Source organism: Amphiura filiformis, chromosome 20 (assembly GCF_039555335.1).
Source record: "Amphiura filiformis chromosome 20, Afil_fr2py, whole genome shotgun sequence".
Classification (NCBI taxonomy): domain Eukaryota; kingdom Metazoa; phylum Echinodermata; class Ophiuroidea; order Amphilepidida; family Amphiuridae; genus Amphiura; species Amphiura filiformis.
The window spans coordinates 14668262-14687651 of NC_092647.1; the positions used below are offsets into that span (position 1 = coordinate 14668262).

Consider the following 19390-nt stretch of genomic DNA (forward strand, 5'->3'; position numbering starts at 1 on the left):
TGCCAAATATTGACAATGGTTTATGAAAAAGGATGCAGTTTCAAAAGCTGCAAATTTATAAGGGGTATACAATATTTGAGGTAGCAAACAAGCAAACAAACAAACAAACAAACAAACAAACATAACAACAATTACATGTTTCCTAGCTACTTACTTCCATCACAAATTGTCCTGCATATGTACCCTGTAAATGAGTAAAATAAGTAGATATATTACATATTCCAATTAACCTTTGTCGAAGGAGTGGGGAGGGGGGGGGAACCCCTAAGTGTTTTCATACGGCATACTAAAATGCTTGTATTTCAGTACATCTAAATGACATCTGCTAATCATATAACCATCTTTTGTGCAAATTTTAGCGATAAAACGTCGCATCAAACATCAAAGGTAGGGTATTGTGGGGGTAAAGTCCCCTATAGGTTTCTAGTTTGCTTTTGCTTTGGTGAAATTAGGGATTTGATATGATTTTTAGACAAAAGTAAATTACGGCCTGAACTTTTGTGTATATCTTTCTAAAATTTTCAAAATATGTGAGTGAGCATTCACATTATAACATCATAGCATTATGTAGGGTAAGGTAACTAAGGTTGTTTAAACATAAACAGCAGCAATATCCATGAGCGAATTAACTTGAAAATATCTTAAATTTTGATCTTTGGTAGTTTATACTACCTTCAGCGCTTCCTTACCGTCATTGTGGAGCTTTGTCCTGCGGCTAGTAGGCCTACACCCCAGATGATCTTAAGAGCATTACCATACTTTTCGTGTATCCAATGTCCCTAAAAATAAAATAGCAATAAGGTAGAAAATTTCTTTTATGCAATATAGTTTCAGTTTACAATAGGGAAAAAATAACATTTTGACACTGCCAAGCTTTGAGTCCATCTTTCAATTTTCCCTCTTGACTCAACTCAGGCCCGTAGCCAGGATTTATTTTGTGGGGTGCTGATTTTGAAAAAGTGGACCTTTTTATTCAAAATTTGGACCTTTTAGACTGGGGGAGTGGGATAAAAAACTGGGGAGTGGATTTGGACATTTTTGGACAAAAAGGCATACTTGCAAATGGGACTTTTTGGGTCAAAAAGGCATAAAAAACCTCTATTTTTGGGGCCTTTGGCATGGGGGTGCACCCCTGCACCCCCCTGGTTACGGGCCTGACTCAACTTATGACTTGACCATGCAGGTTGAACCTATTAGGCCAATGAAAGTCAATAATAGGTTTCCCGTCACCCGCCCTTCATTTTCTGACCCTCACTTGAATTCATTATTGTGATTTTTCAAAAATAACAATAAAAACTGGTAATATTTGCAAAAAAAACCCGATGAATAAATGTGCAAATTTAATGGAAAAATCAAAATCAAAACATCCATTTTGCTACCAAACTTGCAGCCTCTTTTTTAGTATACTTTTAAATCTCACTTGGGATAAACATCCATCTTTGAGTCCATGAGCGGTAAATAACAATGCATTTTACACTTGTGTTTGGTCATATAATGAAAGTCACAAAAATAATGGATAATGAAAAAGTTACCTCACTTGTTTTCAGAAATTATGTGACGGGAAACTTAAGATTGATTGCAAGGGGCCTTACGTATGGCATGCAGTGTTTACTCTAATTGGAAATATGGTGCACCAAAGAAGCCATTATTATTTACGCCCGAGGGATTTTAGGGGGAAAGCAAATGAAATCCAATTTTTTTTTGCCAGGAAAGAGGGGGAAATATGAAATTTTCAATGCATAAATTTCATAAAATAAGGGTGAACGCCAAAAGGAAGCGAAAGGGGGAAAATAAACTTTTTTGTCGAAAAAAATTGAAATCCCTAGGGGTAAATAGTGACCGGTCCCTAAATGAAGCATTTTGTCCAAAATATATTAATTCACAATTTAATTAATTCATTAATAATTGAATACAAAAATAAATTTATTGCTATATTCCACAATAAACATGAATAGAATCTTCAATTCTGACAGAGCTAATTTTATACATGCATATCCATCATAATAACTAAATAGTTCTAGGTAGGTTTTTTTTTCCAGTTGTATCCTAGTTTCTGTGACCCATTAATAATAATTACACACATGACCAAACACAACACAAATTTCTCTGTCATTTATGCAAGTCATGCATACCATCCAGAGATCAGATCTAGCATATGTGATGCAATCAAGCAAAATCAGTCGGAACTCAGAAATATTAAATTGCCAATTTCTTATAGGATGGTAACAAGCATTTACAAATCTGGATTTTGCAGAAAACACCATTGAAATTGAACACCCAGTTTCAAAGATATGAGCAATTAAAGAGTTCCAAAACAAACAGGAAACAAAAGGAAATATTTCCTTTGTATGGCTATATCTCAAAATCAATATTTCCGAGTTCCCACTGATTTTACTTGATTGCATATGAGTCATCAATGTGTGTCCTGATCATAATACTAGATGATATTGGAGTAACTTGTTTACTGTACAAAAGAATATTTGACAAATAGTTTGCTTGTCCTCAAACTGCTTTTCAAAGGTACAGGCAAGGTCTGTCAGTCAAAAATGTTGTCTTACATTTTTTGAGCTGCACAAAATGTATAGTTAACTTTGCAAAATGCCCAAAGAAGATGTGAATTATAATATTTTTGTATTTTAACAAAGGATTTTTTTTGTCAGGACCCCCTATTCCCTCATCCCTCACGTTCACTAGAAAAATTGTGCCCTGAGCCTGTGCTGGGTTTATAATTGTATTTTCGAATCATATTCCTGGATTTTCCAGTATTCAAACCAGATTAAAAATTTTCCAGGTAAATTGTCAACCCTGGCCTGCAGCAGGGGTGGATGCAGGAGGCCTGCATCTCTCAAAAAGAGGAAAATTAAAATAATTTGCCACAGATCTGGTGGGCTCAGATGGTACTAGTCCTTCCACGCTTTGGGCGGGAAGGACTTCCTCAATAAACCTCCTCAGTTTTTCACAACCTAGAAGAAATATGGGTCTAAATTTTGGGATAAAAGTTATCCTGAATCAACCTCTGGCCTGCAGAATGGAACTGGCCATATAGCTAATAACAGGGTTCCCACACCTTAAATCCTTTAAAATTCAAGGCCTTTCAAGGTCCAAAAGCATGATTTTCAAGGACTTACCACAACGTACACAAAAAGCTGCGTATTAACGAAAAGTGACAGCTCCTCTCCACTTCCCAAATTTTGTCAAAATTATACTAAAGGTAAAATTCCAATTTTTAAGGACTTTCAAGGACCTTGTGCAAATTTCCAGGACTTTCAAGGCCTTGAAAAGGTGTTTTTAAATTCAAGGACTTTCAAGGATCAAGGGAACCTTGTAATAATACTTACAGCATTGATAAGACTTGGGTCATCTTTGCCAAAGAAAGCAGCAGCAAACACGGCCACAACAAAGAGATTGATGAGGAATGAAATAAACAATGCTATACCTGTATAAACAAAACACACACGGCATATTAACCCTATGAGAACTACCTGCCGATTGGCCAAAAAGAAGTTGTCATTATCAATTGGCCCAATCAGCAACATTGTTAGAATAATTTCACCACACAAAAAAATTGGTGTGAATTATTTGCAAAGCTCCATTCTAATTGGTGATTAAAGTGAAGTTATCGTGTAATTGACCAATCAGCGGCAATGTTAAATCGACAGGTAGTGCTCAGGGGGTTAATATGAATTATATTCTTGAACAAAATGATGAAAACTATTCAACATTATCTTATGGTAACTGCGTATTTATTTCTGTCTTGGTATGGCTTGTTTAGCAGAGGTTGAATTTAATTTTTGAGACCTGTGTGAGGGCAAATGCACACCAATGCATGCCTTCTGCTTTCTACTGGAGTGTAATTCAAACTTGGCATATACCTAAATATATACAGACAACATCTGAAATGGCCTATTTAATTCTTTTATAATCGGTGTGCATGTAAATGTCATGACAAATAAAGCGCAAACTTTGTCCATAAGGTGATGAAAAAACCACCGTTTTACAGGTGGACGGACTTTTCAAGTCTTGAGTTTTTTATTCTATTTTTTCAAACGGCTAAAATGACCCTAAAAATATAACTGAAAGCCTTTCTGGCAAAAATTTGATGACCTTTTTGCAAACGTATTTTGAAAATGTGCTGAATTATTTTCAAAAATTTTCAGTCAAAATCAATGCATTTTGGCAAAAAAGCTGCACTGATTTTACATAATTTTATCAAAATTTTAAAAAAAATCCCCCAACATGCAAAATCTGGATCGGTCGGGTCTGCAAACAAGGTTTTTTTTTCACTGCCTTATCTCATAATAATCAGTAAGTCAGGTAGGCAGGATAGAGACTGGCTGGGTAAGTTTTTTCCTTCCCATACCAGACCAAACTGGAATCAAGTTGGACCACAACCCAACCTAATGCTGTTATTCTTATTCATTTCTCTAACTCCCCAAAATCGCTTTTCAGACTTGCAAAATCAAAATTATATAATATCTTGATCAACTTTTATCAGCCGAGCCAGCCTGTTCACCTGGGGACACCATGGTCCGTATGCACAAAAGATTTAGACCGGGTCTAAAGTTAGACCTGGTCTAAGTGGAATTTAGTATCAGGAGAAAGGACATTTTCCTTTACATTTGCTTAAGTTATTTTGTATTATTTTTGAACATAGCATTAAAATCTTTAGAATTTGCAAGCAACTTTTGGAAGAAAATAATAGTAAAGGACTTTAGACCTGGTCTAACTCTTTTGTGCATACGGACCCATATGTTTAGGATACATACTATTTATAAAATTGGGTACCTACTTGACTCTATAGCATAATACATGTTAGCCTCCTTCACTTTGGACTCCCTGGAATGATCCACTTTACGAGACTGCAACAAAATAATATGAAACATTTTTCATAGGTAATAGTTTTATTGCTATCTTACAAAAATCATAAAGGAAAAGTAAAGGTATAGGTTATTGGCTTTGGGCCAAACTCACCTATTAAAAATACTGTAAAAGTGGAATTTTTCGAAATGTACCAAAGTTGCAGAAATTTATTTTTTGTGACCTTTGACCTCAAAAATTGGAACGAATCCGATTAAATCGGAACGGTTGGCAGGTCTGCCTACTCAAGACCATTGGAGACAGGAGTACTTCTGGTAAAACAATAACATCCAGTCAAATCAACGCTTTGAGAAAACTGTTGGCAGAAAAACATATTGGTCTTGACAAAAAAAAAGATCATTACTAATAGGTCAAAACAATACTAAATTAACTGCTTGTTATAATTATTTGAGGCTAGTAATTAACGGTAGAATCTCCATATAACCAAATTTGTGGAAGACTGATTCAACTCAAAATCAAACTGAATGTCCCTTATAATGTTTTGGAAACTGTATTTTCACTGGTGCATGAAGATAGAGGTATAGGCTTTTACTGGAATGAATATATACGGTACATCTTCCTGCAACCAATAGTTGTTCCAACTATAGGTAAATTATAGTGGGAATTCCAATTGAATGAACGCAGCTTTCAATAGCATGACAAATTTTTGCGTACACTGCGCGATGTACGCCAGCGTGTGCGACTGTGCGTGAGTAACGCGGAAGTGAATCCAACCATGCCAACGCACTCGTGATTGGATAGCATTGTATCCAAGGTAGTGCGTTCGCGTTGTAGTTTGAAATACGCAATATACGATCGCGGTTGGATCGAGTGCAGCTGTTAAAAGCTGCGTTCATTCAATTGGAATTCTTGGCCAAACTGGGACATGCGCATGTACACAATGTAAGGCGTGTGTATGCTTTCTTCTGTATTTCGCTATGTGCATGTGTGTTTATTACGGAGCCACTAGCGTTCATAGTGTTCGATCTTGGTCAAGAATTACTTAATTTACCTGTAGGGAATATAACAGCTGTTCATCTGATGACCCCTACATCCCCCCTCCCCCCATGAAAACACCCAGTTGTTAAGGATTTGGTTCTTACTGATACAAGTACTAAGTGGAGACAGTGCAGCTGGTGGCATAACTTTCATTTTGTAATGGAAGAGACAGCCAGAATGGCAAGCATGATGTCGGAGGGGCAAAATATTGACCCTTGCTGCATAAACTGCAAGTTTATGGGAGATTAAAACAAGGACTCATGGCTTAAATGAAGGGACTTTCTTCCACATGACAGCTACCAGTATGCATACTACATAATGCATACATATCTTCCCATTCCCCCTCACACTAATATTCTATATATGATTCAGATCAAGTTCAGAAGTGATGTAGGCCCTGAGAGTACTAAATATAGAGAGGCGCTACATCGATCGCTCAAGTGAGGACAGCGTGAGCTCGATACCTGTATAAGAGTCTGTTCGTCACGCCACAAATCTTGAAAGGTGATTTTGAATATGTAATGATATGAATGAGCTATAATGTGGCGTAGCTACTGAAAAGGCGCTGTCATTGGATGTATGTGGTTCATTTTCCTATGAGTTATTGTTGTTGTTGTTTTAAATGTTTGTTTTTTTGTCTTTTATATGAACGCACCGCCAATTAAGGCGTGTGCCACTGATATAGGCCTAAAAGCGTCCGTTCAAATAAATAAATAATATAAAATATGCCCATATTGTTGTTGCTGGGCAGACGTCACGCTATCTGCGAACGGTACAAAAAGGTGACTAATAGAAATATATTACGGATCTTGGCAGCAGACAGATTGCGCTGTCCTCTGACCCTGACTCATTGCCACGTTGACCTAGATAAACACGTACAAGCAGGGGATGCGACTGTGCCACAGGTTTTGTCTACGGAATCGGTATAGGCAATTTGTACAGAGTGCCGCTAGCCTGGTAGGCCGCAGTATCGAATCGCACGCAGGGCGGTTTGTCAGCACCAAAAAAAGCATTGAGGTCACTAGTGAACTTGAGGTGGCCAAAGTTTAGTCAGTATGCACTTGGTTCTTACCAATACAAGTGCTGAGTGTAGATATATATTATGAGGCATTATAACAGCTCCTACTATCCCCACTGCCTGCTGGATTTGAGGCAGATGGCAGTCTTCACACCAAGGGAAGAAAAGACCTTTCAATATCTCACCCTGGTCAGGTTTTACTGTGATATACTGTGAATTAAAAAGAAAATGTTTAGGCAAGACTCGAGAATTAGAGGCTAATAATTATGCATGAGTTATCTGAGCATTTTGCCTATGGCTCTGAGGAATATACAGAGGTTCAAATCAAAATACTTTGATTTTTCAAATACCTGATACCATATTGTCAGTAATAAACGCTCCCCCTCTAATAAATGCCCCCCTCCAATTTTTCAATAAAAAATTGACAAAAATGCAAACATTTCCATGCCATATCGTGTAAGCTTAAAACTTGCATCAGTCATGTAAGTCATGTCAGTGACGATCGCTATCGCTATATTACATGGACAAAACCTATTATGACTCAAACGTCCATCAATTTCATTGCCTAATTGTGGTAGAATTTCACCAGATTCTTGCTTGATGATGCACTTATGGGTGTAATTTTATTGTATTTACCACGAAAATGTCATTTTCCATGCAATTCTGTGAGTGCCACCATAGTAGTAGTATTAGCATACCGTGGAAACATGGCATGTTGCCTCAGGGGATCGACGCTAAGTCAGGTACCGCGTGAGCAAACTCAAAATAGCGCAAATAGCGCGAGCGTACACAAAAGAAACTTCGCGCGTAAGATAAGCGATGTCGCCAGGTCTATACGCTGTACCGGCGTCAGCTGAATTCGAGTACGCTTAGAGGGCACAGGCATGGAAAATTCCAATCTGTGTATTAATAATCTAAGAGTATTAGTGTAGTCGTAAAATCCCTCCTTTCTACAGGAGCACATCGGGAAATTAAAGTCAATATTTAAGTTTTTTTCACTGAAAATTCACTTCAAATAAACACCCCTTTTGGAAAAATGCAATGATCCCGGGGCGTTTATTACAGACAATACAAAGATGCAAATGATTAGACAATTTCATAACCATCACTTTTGAGACCCGCATTTAACCAGATTTATTTCTCTTAAGGCAGGTCAGGAGAGAGCATGACCTAGTGGTGTTTGCACTCAAATGTGGAGACAAATAAAGTTGTTATTTTCTTATTTTAATGTAATTTACATAAATATTCAATATACTTACAATATATAGGAATGAGAAACCCATTGTTGTTATGAGTGCCCCAAATAAAGCTTCTAATTTCCGAAGACCTGGAATGGAATAAGACACAAATTCTTATACACTAACCATTCCAATTTTAAAACATTGTATTAATTTTATATTTTTTAGACATACAATTGGGCCAAAATCTTACACAGGGGTAGTGTGGATTTTAAATGGAATAGCCCAATGAGTTGGTACTATGCCAATTCTATTATTGTGCTTCCACTGGGAAAATGTATACATCAAATTCTCCTGTGTCATATCTGTTTTCAATGTATGCAGCTATTCATTAGTAAATTCAATGAAGACTCAGATAATCACTGATTTTAACAAAATTTAAATAACTCATCATAACCCCATGGGCAAAGGCCAAAGGCACTTCTCCCTTTCTTATAGTGCCCCTGGTTGGATAATTACATGACATAATCATCTGAGTAACCAATCAAAATAGAGCTTTTAAAATAACAATTTAAGCTTAATCCCTTCAGCTCTGCTGACTATTCTTACCATATCACTGATTGGCTCAATACGGGCTATAGCTTTTTTTTGTAACCAATCAAGATAGTTCTTAGAGGCTCCTGCTCACACTTCTGCTTCTGCTCTTTACTGTGCAATCACCGCCCACTGGAGGTTATCACGCACAGGTCAACATGATTTGACAGCCTTCAACGTATTTGACGGCTCAAGGGGTTAAGTTATTGTCATATTACAATTTTCTACATAAAATAAGTTAAGTGACCTAAATGCATGTATACACAGACATTATTAACTTTCCAAATGTGGTCATATTAGAATCAGGCTGAGTATCCATTAATACTTATAGTTATATGCATCCTCAATGTAAGCAAATAACTTTCACTACACTCAATGTTATGTTGAACTATAGGATAAAATCCATGAATATAAAATTCAAACTTACCTGCATTTTCTAAAAGTAAGAATGTGAACGTATCTATTCCTGTTATTAAACATCCAGCCCAAATTGGAATTCTGACAAGACACAAAGAGACAATATGAAAAGAGACGAGATGAAAAGAGACGAGAGAAGATGAGATGAGGCAAACAGAGACAAAAAAGAAAAGAAAAGAAAAAGAAAAAGAAAAAAAAAAAAAAAGAAAAAAAAAAGAAAAAGAAAAAAGAAAAAAAAAAAGAAAAAGAAAGAAAAGAAAGAAAGACAATCAGAAAAAAAGAAAAAAACAAAGAAAAAGAAAGAAAAAAAATAAGGAAAACAAAACGGAAGGAAAAAATATTAATAATAACCTATTTTATTTAGTCTTTTATCTAATTTTATCAGTTACAAATATAACACACTTAATAACAGCATATTTAAATATTTTTCAAAAGCACTAGATGAAGGAGTATGAGTATACTCCACCAAAAGAGTATACTCTTGTGACAATTAGTGGCCTTAAAACAATTGTCAGTTCTTGACAGAGTGGTCGCTGCTTTGCTTACATTGCACATGGAAACCAACAGCATACATTAAGTGTATATTAATGTGAATTTATTCTGATTTGGCCAATAATTCACTTCATATTTCATGCACAAACCTTTGCATTATTTATGCATCCCAAAACACCAGAATCATGATGCAGGTTACTTTTTGGTTCCTGTGTTTGATAATTCAATATAGCAGATTCGCAGCCTTATGCACCAGACTTTATATGAAGTTCTGGAAGTTCATACTTCTTGTATTATACTTTTATATTTGCTGCACAAAAAGTTTTACTTTTTGTAAATTAATGGGCCCTAATTAAATCTAATACTAATCATGGAGCTGACGATGTCAGTCCTCACTTTTCACAGCTTCATGAACGACACTCAAATTCTCCCTCCATTACCACTATTGCTATTGATAATAAAACATACAGCAGACTGTCACACTCATTTATAATATGTGCCCATCCACCACAAACTGGTCGTAAAGTCTGCATTTTCCATTTTGAGATACAATCAAAAACAGTACATGGATTTCTATGTTAAGTATAGAATTTGACCTACAAGGTTTTAATGTGCATCCCCCCCAGGACTCTACCAAACCAACTTTTTTAGTTTTCTTTTATGGTCCTATAACACATTCAAGATGTTAACAAAAAATATTTCCCGGCACTCCGGCCATATTCAAGGTTAAAGGTCAACACAGTGGTCAAATTTCAAAGTTGCTCAAATCTGCTTAACAAGCACACCAAATTATTCCTCTCATTGCAAGGATTCAGAAAAAGTATAGTTTGACCTACCTGCGACATACCGTTCTTGAGTTATATGCAAAAAGGTCAAATTTTGGGCGGTGGTCAGTTTTTCTGGCCACACAGAATGCTCTGATTTCAACGCAAATGGTCTCAAATTGCTCGTCATTCAAAAGCAAGTCAAAAAAGGAATCGTTTGCACTGTCTAAAATGCTTCGTTATTGACAAAATTGGCCATTAAAGGTCAATCCTCATTACAGCCTATTGACCACAACCTATATTGTGATGTTTCCTAGGTAACGAAACATCCTACATGGTTACAACTATTCCTTATTTGACTTATTTTTACATAACAAGTAATTTGAGACCAATTTCGTTCAAATCGAGCATTTTTAATATTTGGCCCTGTGTGGCCAAAAAACCTGACCACCGCCCCAAATTTGACCTTTTTGCTTATAACTCAAGAACGGTATGTCGCAGGTAGGTCAAACTATACTTTTTCTGAATCCTTGCAATGAGAGGAATAATTTGGTGTGCTTGTTAACTAGATTTGAGCAACTTTGAAATTTGACCACTGTGTTGACCTTTAACCTTGAATATGGCCGGAGTGCCGGGAAATATTTTTTGTTAACATCTTGAATGTGTTATAGGACCATAAAAGGAAACTAAAAAAGTTGGTTTGGTAGAGTCCTGGGGATGCACATTAAAACCTTGTAGATACCGGATATTTATACTTACTTATTATTTGATAACAGATTAATTGCAATGCCTGAACCTATAACTTCTTGTATATCAGAGCCAATGATAGCTATCTCCATCATGATCCACAGGACCACAGATGGAACCTTGGGGTACTCCTTTCGACATACCTCTGCTAGATGATAACCTGCAAACATATGAACAAACAATACATGTTACTTACAGAGGGTTTAACAATACCACTTTATTGAAAGTCAAAATCATTTTTACAAGCATGAAACTGTCTTGTTCTCATGTTATACATGTACATGCCGTGTCAGAAATAATAAGGTGCAATCAATGCTCAGATGTTTAATACTCTGCATGCTAGCTTCAACATAAAAAGTCTTAAGTTTTGAGATATTTTCTCAAAATATCAATAGCTATCGCAAGAACTACTGAACCAATACTGGGCTTGTTTGCACTCATTTTAATGCCTTTTTCATGCTGATTCCAAATATGGTCATGAAAATGTACATAAATTCTGAAACTGTGAAAGCTGTGTAGCTTTGAAATGATCCTGCCATTCTCCGAATCACAACATAATATGCTCGCATATAAAGGTGGTACAATCAGAATGCTCTCTTTTACAGAGACATCACTCACTACTAAACTTGAAGTGACATCTGGGGTCTCTTTCACTCAACTTTACGAAGCTTTGTAAGTCTCAAAATCAATCGTAACTTACGACACATCGTAAAATCCATTTCACTAACATGACTTAATACGATCGCTATGACCCCTTTATAATAGTGATTTACTACAGGGGCCCTTCATAAAGTTACGTCTAGTATTAATGTATTCATCATTTACAAACAGTCACTTGATTTAAGAAGGGTTAAAAGTTTAGTGAAATACACCCAGGTATGTCAATAATCAATTATAATCATAGATTATTGACATACCGTAAAACCCCGTCTACAAGCATATATAGTGTTTTTTATAAAAGCTTAATTAATTCGAAGCAAGCGTTAATATACCAATACAATAGATCGGTCTTAAAATAATACTTGTTAATGTTTGTATATGCTTGGATCCGTAATTTATTTGCTCAAACTCCATAATGGCGACTGGATTAATGTAGCTTTCATCAGAAGCACACTATATGCTTGTAGACGGGGTTTTACGGTACATGATAACTATACTTTCTTTTCCAAAAACATTTCCTATTCAAATATGGCTGGCTGGTTCTCTTCACTTAGCACTAAGCACTTGTTCCCATTTTTGGATCAAAGCTTGTCTCCCCCACCCTGATAAACAAACATTTTTGTGCAATGTTTTAATAAACTGTCAAAAAGTCATCAAAATGTTGCCCATTGGGCAGTTTTGGCCTATATATAGGGTGATTTCATGTAAGGTCATTAGTTCAAATCTGCCTCCAGAAGACATGATGCATGTATAAAGCACAAAAGAAATCCCCAGTTGAAGTGATATTGATTGACTCATTTGCTTTGTACTTACTCCATGCATCATGTCTTCTGATGGCAGATTTGAACTAATGACCTTTTAAAAAATCGCCCTGGAGAAAAACCTTTTTGCAGGACATTTACCTGTAGCGCTTCCTAGCCTTGCTGCAAGTAGTTGTAGTACTAGTCCCATGACAGTTGACCACATCAACACCCATAATAACTGAACGGAAGAGAAATAAACAACATGTCAACTTTTGGCCAAAGGAGGTAATTTGACCAAATTACCAGTACCATAGATAGCATAGTTTTTTTTAAAAATAGAGTCAAAATATTATTTTTATTTAGCCTTATCTGATTATTTATTTGCTCAATAGATAGTTATTTTGGTAGTGGTTGTCATTGGAGCAGTAGGTTTTTATCACTTACCCAGACATGACATTTATTGCATGTTTAACTTATTTTTGCAGGCTTTGGGATTGGTAATTTACATTAGTATGGAACTTCACCTACTTCAAAGAAATATTTTGAAGAAAAGCCAACTAGCATTGTTACTTGTCCCACTTGACCCTGGTGGGGTCCAGGGGCGAAAACGTAGATCATTTGTGACCTGTCACGGCGAATGAGCCGTAAATTCCTTCCCCGGTCAAAATTGTTTTATTTCGTGTTTAGAAAATATACACCATAAGCTTTAAAATGGTATATTATTTGACTTAGTAGCGGGGTTATGGTTTGTTGAACTTTGCTCCTTCAACAAAATGGTAGCATTTTTCGTTTCTATGTGTGTCTCTTTTTCCACATTGCTGGCAATAAATATCAAGCAGTCATAATTGGTGGCCATACCAAATCATCCCCAAGTCAACAAGGTTCAAGAAAGTTCTCTCATTGTTTATTATTGGTTATACATACTATACAAAATAGAATGCCTGGTAACCCACCACTTGAACAGGATTTATCCAAAGCAAACAAAGACCAGAGCTATTAATAATTCTATTGCCATCTAAGGTAGAAGCTTATAGAGGCCCTGCATGAAATTATCGATTGGCTCTAAACAAAGGATTTGAGCCGGTGTCCTTCACCGTAGTTATGGCGGAGTGCAGTCCATTCAATTAAATGTTGTTATCAACCTATTTGATCATAGTGCAGGGTTATGTGTGTGAGACGAACTGTCACGTTAGATTGCAATCATGCTTTTGTTGAATGCATTTGAGTAGTCCGCCATATTTACGGGATGATACGTCACATGCAAGGCCTCTATTATCCTCTTCAACAATAGGATTATTGATTGGTGTTTGACTATAAAAATGAGATAGAATATGTCGCGCCAGCTAAAAATGCGGATGAATCCGTCCTGCATGCACATTTTACACTGTAACTTAGAATACAATTTAGGGAATTTACGGCTCATTTGTGCTGTACGGTCACATTTTTACCAAAATTCGGATTTCGGTTCAAATCATTAAAAAATCCGGAAATTTTGGAATTCCGGATAAATTCGGAAAAGTGACATCTCTGACTATAATAATACATTTGTAGACATACCTTGTATTCAGCTACGGCCCCTGACTGTAAATCTGACTCAATATTGCCTGGATCAAGGTATGCTATGCTCATCAGAAAACCTGGCCCTGTGAATGCCCACAGCTTCCTGAAGCTAAATGTGTTCTGGAATAACAAATGGATGATTATGAAAACATAAATGTAGGAAGTTATTGTGTATTTCTAATGCAGCTTTCATGTTAGCTTATGCTCACATAGACAGTTTCCTCCAAAAACAAATACTGTAATTAACCTAATCATCATTCATTTCAGAAAAGCATATTTAATAACACACCAAAAGTCCCCGAAAATCCAAGTAGTGGAACAGTGCTTAATTTGCATAAACACATGGCGCTTATGCAGGGGATGAAATTTCAAAGTTAGTCAAACCTTTAAAACAAACCTTACCAATGTATTGCTCTCATCATAAGAATTCAGAGAAAGTAAAGTTTGAAGTGTCTTCGACATACAGTTCTCGAGTTATAGGCAAAAAGTCAAATTTTGGGGTCCACACGTGTCTACAGTTGAAAAATGCTCCAATTTTAATCCAACTGGTCTCAAATTGTTCCTTTGGCAAAAATGAATCAAAATGAGAAAAGTTGTATTGTTTTTGATGTTTTGTCAAGGCATAGACTGTGAAGTCCGAGTCTATGGTCAAGGTCAACAGGGCTCAATGGATTTTGATCTTTTATGCTTTGTTACCAATGTAACAAACCATATGAGATATGGCAAACTATGTTCTTGCAAGAGTAATCCAAGACCATTTTTATCAAAATCAGAGAATTTTTTCAATTTTTGGCCCATGTGGAATCCAAATTTTGACATTTGCCCTTTTCCCCTATAACTCAAGAACTGTACATCAGAGATAGGTCATACTATACTTTTTCTAAATCCTTATGACAAGAGGAATACATTGGTATGGTTTATTGCATGAAGATTTGACCAATTTTGAAATTTCACCCCCTGCATAAGTCGCCATTTTGGATTAATGCAAATTAGGCACTGTTCCACTACTTGGATTTTTGGGGACTTTTGATATGTTTTTATGTGAGCTTTTGGGAGATGTATTCACGTGAAATGCATTCTGCTGCATTTAGTGGTGAGTAATTTCCTTAATTTGACTGGTCTATGAACTACAACACTATTTTGCATGAAAAATGTTTCACTTTCAAAATATGGTAATTATTAAAAAATATTAAGGGCTCCCTTTTAATAAGTTACTTTTAATTGCTTGGGGCAGATATTATGTACAATTGAATACGGTACCATACATTGCTCTCAATTTATTTGCCACACTTACCCTTTCCTCCTGACTTTCTGGTACATTCACCGACCCTGGTGTGATTTCCGATGTAATACTATTCACAGATTTTTCCCTCACCATGGTCTGACCATTAGCCATAACATCTACTCTCTGCCCACCATAACTGGTGGACATACCACCAACTAGTGGTTCCCGTTCATCCATATTGTATCTTGATTATCTTGATGGATTTATCTAAAAGTATTTTGTTAACCCTCAGCGTTGTAATGTGGTCCTTGGTATGGTACTACAATGTAAATCAAACAAAGAAAATGTATAAATATGATCATCTAACAGTCAAAATGGGCTTTTTCATTTAAAATCCACACTACCCTGTGGAAGATTTTGGAAATATCTTCCACAGGGGAGTATAATTTTAAATGGAATGAATACATTGCAGCTCCGCTTGATACACACCTCCCTCAGTGGAAGATTAAGGTTGAATCTTTCTCAGAGGGTGTATGAAATTCAAATGGAGCTGCCTAATGTGTTTATTCCATTTAAAATTCATACTCCCTCTGTGTCAGATATTTCCAAAATCTTCCACAGGGGTAGTGTGGATTTTAAATGGAATAGGTCAATAGCCCAATACTACAAATGATGAGATAAGACCATCTTTTCTATAGAGTTTATCCAGGCCATCCAGCATAATGCCATGCTACACAGCATAAATAGCGAATGAGGTACCGTTATTGAAGGTTTCCGGGATGGGGGGGGTCTTCAAAACAATTTGTACGGGGATGTGCCACACAGACTTTTGGATGCTGACTTTCTCTATGTACCGTATTGTTTGTAATAAACGCCCCGGGGGCGTTGCATTTTTCCAAAAGGGGGGCGTTTATTGGAAGTGAATTGTCAGTGAAAAATGCTTCAAAATTGGGTTCAATTTCCCGATGGTGCTCCTGTTAAAAGAAGGGATTTACGACTATACATGATGGCGGCGCCCACGGAAAATGATATTTTTGTGGGAAATACAACAAAATTACACCTGTAAGTGCATGGAATATAGTGAAATTCTACAATAATTAGGCAATGAAATGGATGGGAGTTGAGTCATATTAGGTTTTGTCCATGCAATTTAGTGATCGTGACTGACATGACTGATGCAAGTTTTAAGCTTACCTACACGATATGGCATGGAAATGTTTGCATATTTGTCAATTTTTCACAGAAAAATTGGAGGGGGGCGTTTATTAGAGGGGGAGCGTTTATTACAAACAATACGGTACCGTACCTACTTTTTACACATCAGTATACCAATTTTTCACCCAAAACACTCAAAAGCACTCAAATTGGGCGCACTTGGCAGCACTTTTGCCCAAATGCACCATCACCACTGAAAACCCACCCTTCGATATACATGTACATGTATACCAAAATCGAACAGTACCAGCCAAATACCTTATTCGGCGATGATGACAATTTTGTAATCCTTGTCTCTTTACAAACAGAGAGGTAGACAAAAGACCTGTTAAAACGGTTCCGGTTATCCAAACACTCAAGTATCAGGATGGTCCACAATCACGCAACATGAATAAGGATTTAAAAAGCTGTGAAGTGTTGCCACATGCATCTTTTGTCTACTTTGACATCAAGATTTTGTAGGGAAACAGTTCAGACCCAGAACATGATCATGTCAGTTATAAATATTTTGTTCTGAGACTGAATATTCTGACTAGGAAGTATGGTTCATGTCAGTAATTGTCATCAGTGTTCAAATGCATCCAAAAAATTCTGTGTGAAGTTTAATGTTACCAATGAGTTTGCTAACTCATCTGTGATCAGCTTTGTTTACACATGTACTTCCGAATTTACATGGTGTCACACCTCACTGATTCCGACACAATTTGAGATAGCTGGCAGCTCTATCCTCTATCCATCGCTGGTTTAGTTGCTCGAGAAGTCCAGCCACAAATTTGCTCACTAGTAACCGATAGCTTCAAATTTGAGGCTAGAGACCACTGCAATCGGAATCCAGTCTAAATCGGTGGAGCATGACACTGTCAGTCACTGTGTATCTAGTTTGATCAGCTCGTAATTGGCAGGCCTTTAATTATTCACAGATTATTATCAATATATTTTATTTTGTGAATTGCCTTCTGACATCTCGCCAGAAGAATCACAAATTATTAATTGAATACTTTATTTATTAAACATGCACAAATAGTCCAGACAGGTCGACCAACTCTGTCACTCTTCAACGTGGATCTACTTTTCGGCGTAGTGGTAAAAGCCTAACAATTCCTGCTGATTACATGCTGATCAAAGTATAAAGCAATGGAAGTTCAGAAGTAAACACAGTAAACGACCGCATCAAAAATGTTGCCAGGGCTTCTCATCAATTCCATGCAGTACGTGTGGAAGCTATCGGTGCCGGTGGAGCAAATAATATACATGTGGTGCGGTCAGATATTTTGTGCAAAAAGTGATGAGCATTTCTGCCACCTTCATGACCTTTAAGTTTAATAGCCTATATTTTCAGTTAGACAACGAAAAAAAGAAACCCTGTTCTACGGGCAGACGGACCTTTCAAGTACGGTCGGTCGATCGGCCTTTTTTTAGAAAGGATAAAATTCAAATTGAGAAAATATTCTAGGTATGACTTGTTGTACTAACAATATCACTGTCAATGACAGAATGACAGTCAGCTGTATGGTATTTTTTTTAGGTAAGCTTAAAAGTAAATTGTTATTTTTAATGTCCAGGTATGCGGTGAGGTATCACATATCATTGAAAAAGACATTGTACAACAAAAGAACAGAGTTTATACCCTACCTTACATCAAAATAGTTTCAGTAACGATTATTCACATTTTCATACATTTTATATTCACATCACATCAGTAAAGACGTCGTGGGCCAGCTGGATCTGGATCATGTGCCGGTGACAGAAATTATGAAATCAATCAGCTGTGGCGTCAAAGGTCAAATAAATCGGGGCAAATCGTAATGTAAACTTCAAGGGCGCTCTCCACTATTTTGTGTGATGTCAGGGCCTGTGTGATGTGAAGTATCTGAGATGCATAGAGATGTGTGGGTGGGGGAGTAGGGGGGCAGCAGACCTGGTGGGAGTGCAATTTTTGATCCATTTATATTTCTTTACATATTTGGTTCCATGCTATCATAGGTTTTTTTTTAATTGCTGGCATCAATGCGAACAACATTCAGTGGCAGCGCCGGGGGGTGATGTGGGGAAACCGCCAGTTAAAACTCTTGCCCCCTGTTTCCCCCCAGTAAAAACCAAAAATTACGCAAATTTCCACTTTTTAAGGCATTTTTGCGCAAAATTTGTTGATTTTCCCCTGAAATTCACTTTGCCCCAATGCCCCCCCCCCGAAAAATTTTCCTGGTGCCGCCACTGACAATGCTCAGTCTGGTTCGATTTCCTCAATCATCTCAGCTATATCATTCACATATGAGTGAAAGCAGTGGTGTAGCATGAGCCTCATCCTAGTATGGGGGAGGAGGGGGATGGCGACCATGATTGGGGGAGGGGGTGACAGGGCCTGATTTTTTTTGGCAATTTCCATAATTTTATGATTTATCTAAATTTTCAAATTGATTGGGGCAGGCATGTGCCCCCATGGTATGACACTACGCCACTGACTGTTGGCCTACAAGATCCCGATTGCTTTATTTTACCGTGTCGGAGGGCCGGGAGGGTAAAAGACACACTCCTCACAACATCCCAGGCAACATCCTCAGTCCGTATGTTTCATGATCATTTGCAGCTATAGTAGAAATTTCATTCAAATGAAAACAGTTGCCTACAGGATGACGATTGTCAGCATACCGTATGATTGGTTAGTATTTTCATTATTAGCAAGTCGTGTGTTTGCGTTGTATTTTGAAATCAGATCAAGGTCAGATCGCGTAGGCCTAGGCCTACAGCTGTTGGTTCATTCAAAAAAATTTCAAATTAATTTTTTAGTATAGTCTCCAGGCCTATTGCCCCATTTTAATTCAGATCTGTTGGATATCGCTTTTTCAACACCTGGGAGTGGCGTAACTAGAGTTGCTACCCCTCACCCACGCCCAGTGCTATACATAATGGCGCACCCCCCC

The 19390-nt window shown here is 37.1% G+C and overlaps 1 protein-coding gene across 3 annotated transcripts in view; it reads right to left on the reverse strand.

Moving 5' to 3' along the window:
* LOC140141879 (natural resistance-associated macrophage protein 2-like) overlaps nt 1-18285 on the reverse strand; it is a 42358-nt gene extending 24073 nt beyond the window's left edge. For 2 of the 3 annotated variants that reach the window (XM_072163750.1, XM_072163751.1), the window contains exons 1-12: nt 18102-18285; nt 15324-15573; nt 14027-14149; nt 12629-12707; nt 11079-11226; nt 9074-9144; nt 8134-8201; nt 6929-7084; nt 4790-4859; nt 3339-3436; nt 690-779; nt 155-184 (exon numbers count right to left, since the gene is read on the reverse strand). In XM_072163750.1, the coding sequence (XP_072019851.1) occupies nt 155-184; nt 690-779; nt 3339-3436; nt 4790-4859; nt 6929-7084; nt 8134-8201; nt 9074-9144; nt 11079-11226; nt 12629-12707; nt 14027-14149; nt 15324-15491 (1101 nt within the window). In that variant the 5' untranslated portion in view covers nt 15492-15573; nt 18102-18285. The remainder of the gene's footprint in view (nt 1-154; nt 185-689; nt 780-3338; nt 3437-4789; nt 4860-6928; nt 7085-8133; nt 8202-9073; nt 9145-11078; nt 11227-12628; nt 12708-14026; nt 14150-15323; nt 15574-18101) is intronic. The other variant, XM_072163752.1, reaches the window with a different exon arrangement.
* Nucleotides 18286-19390: the final 1105 nt, after the last annotated feature.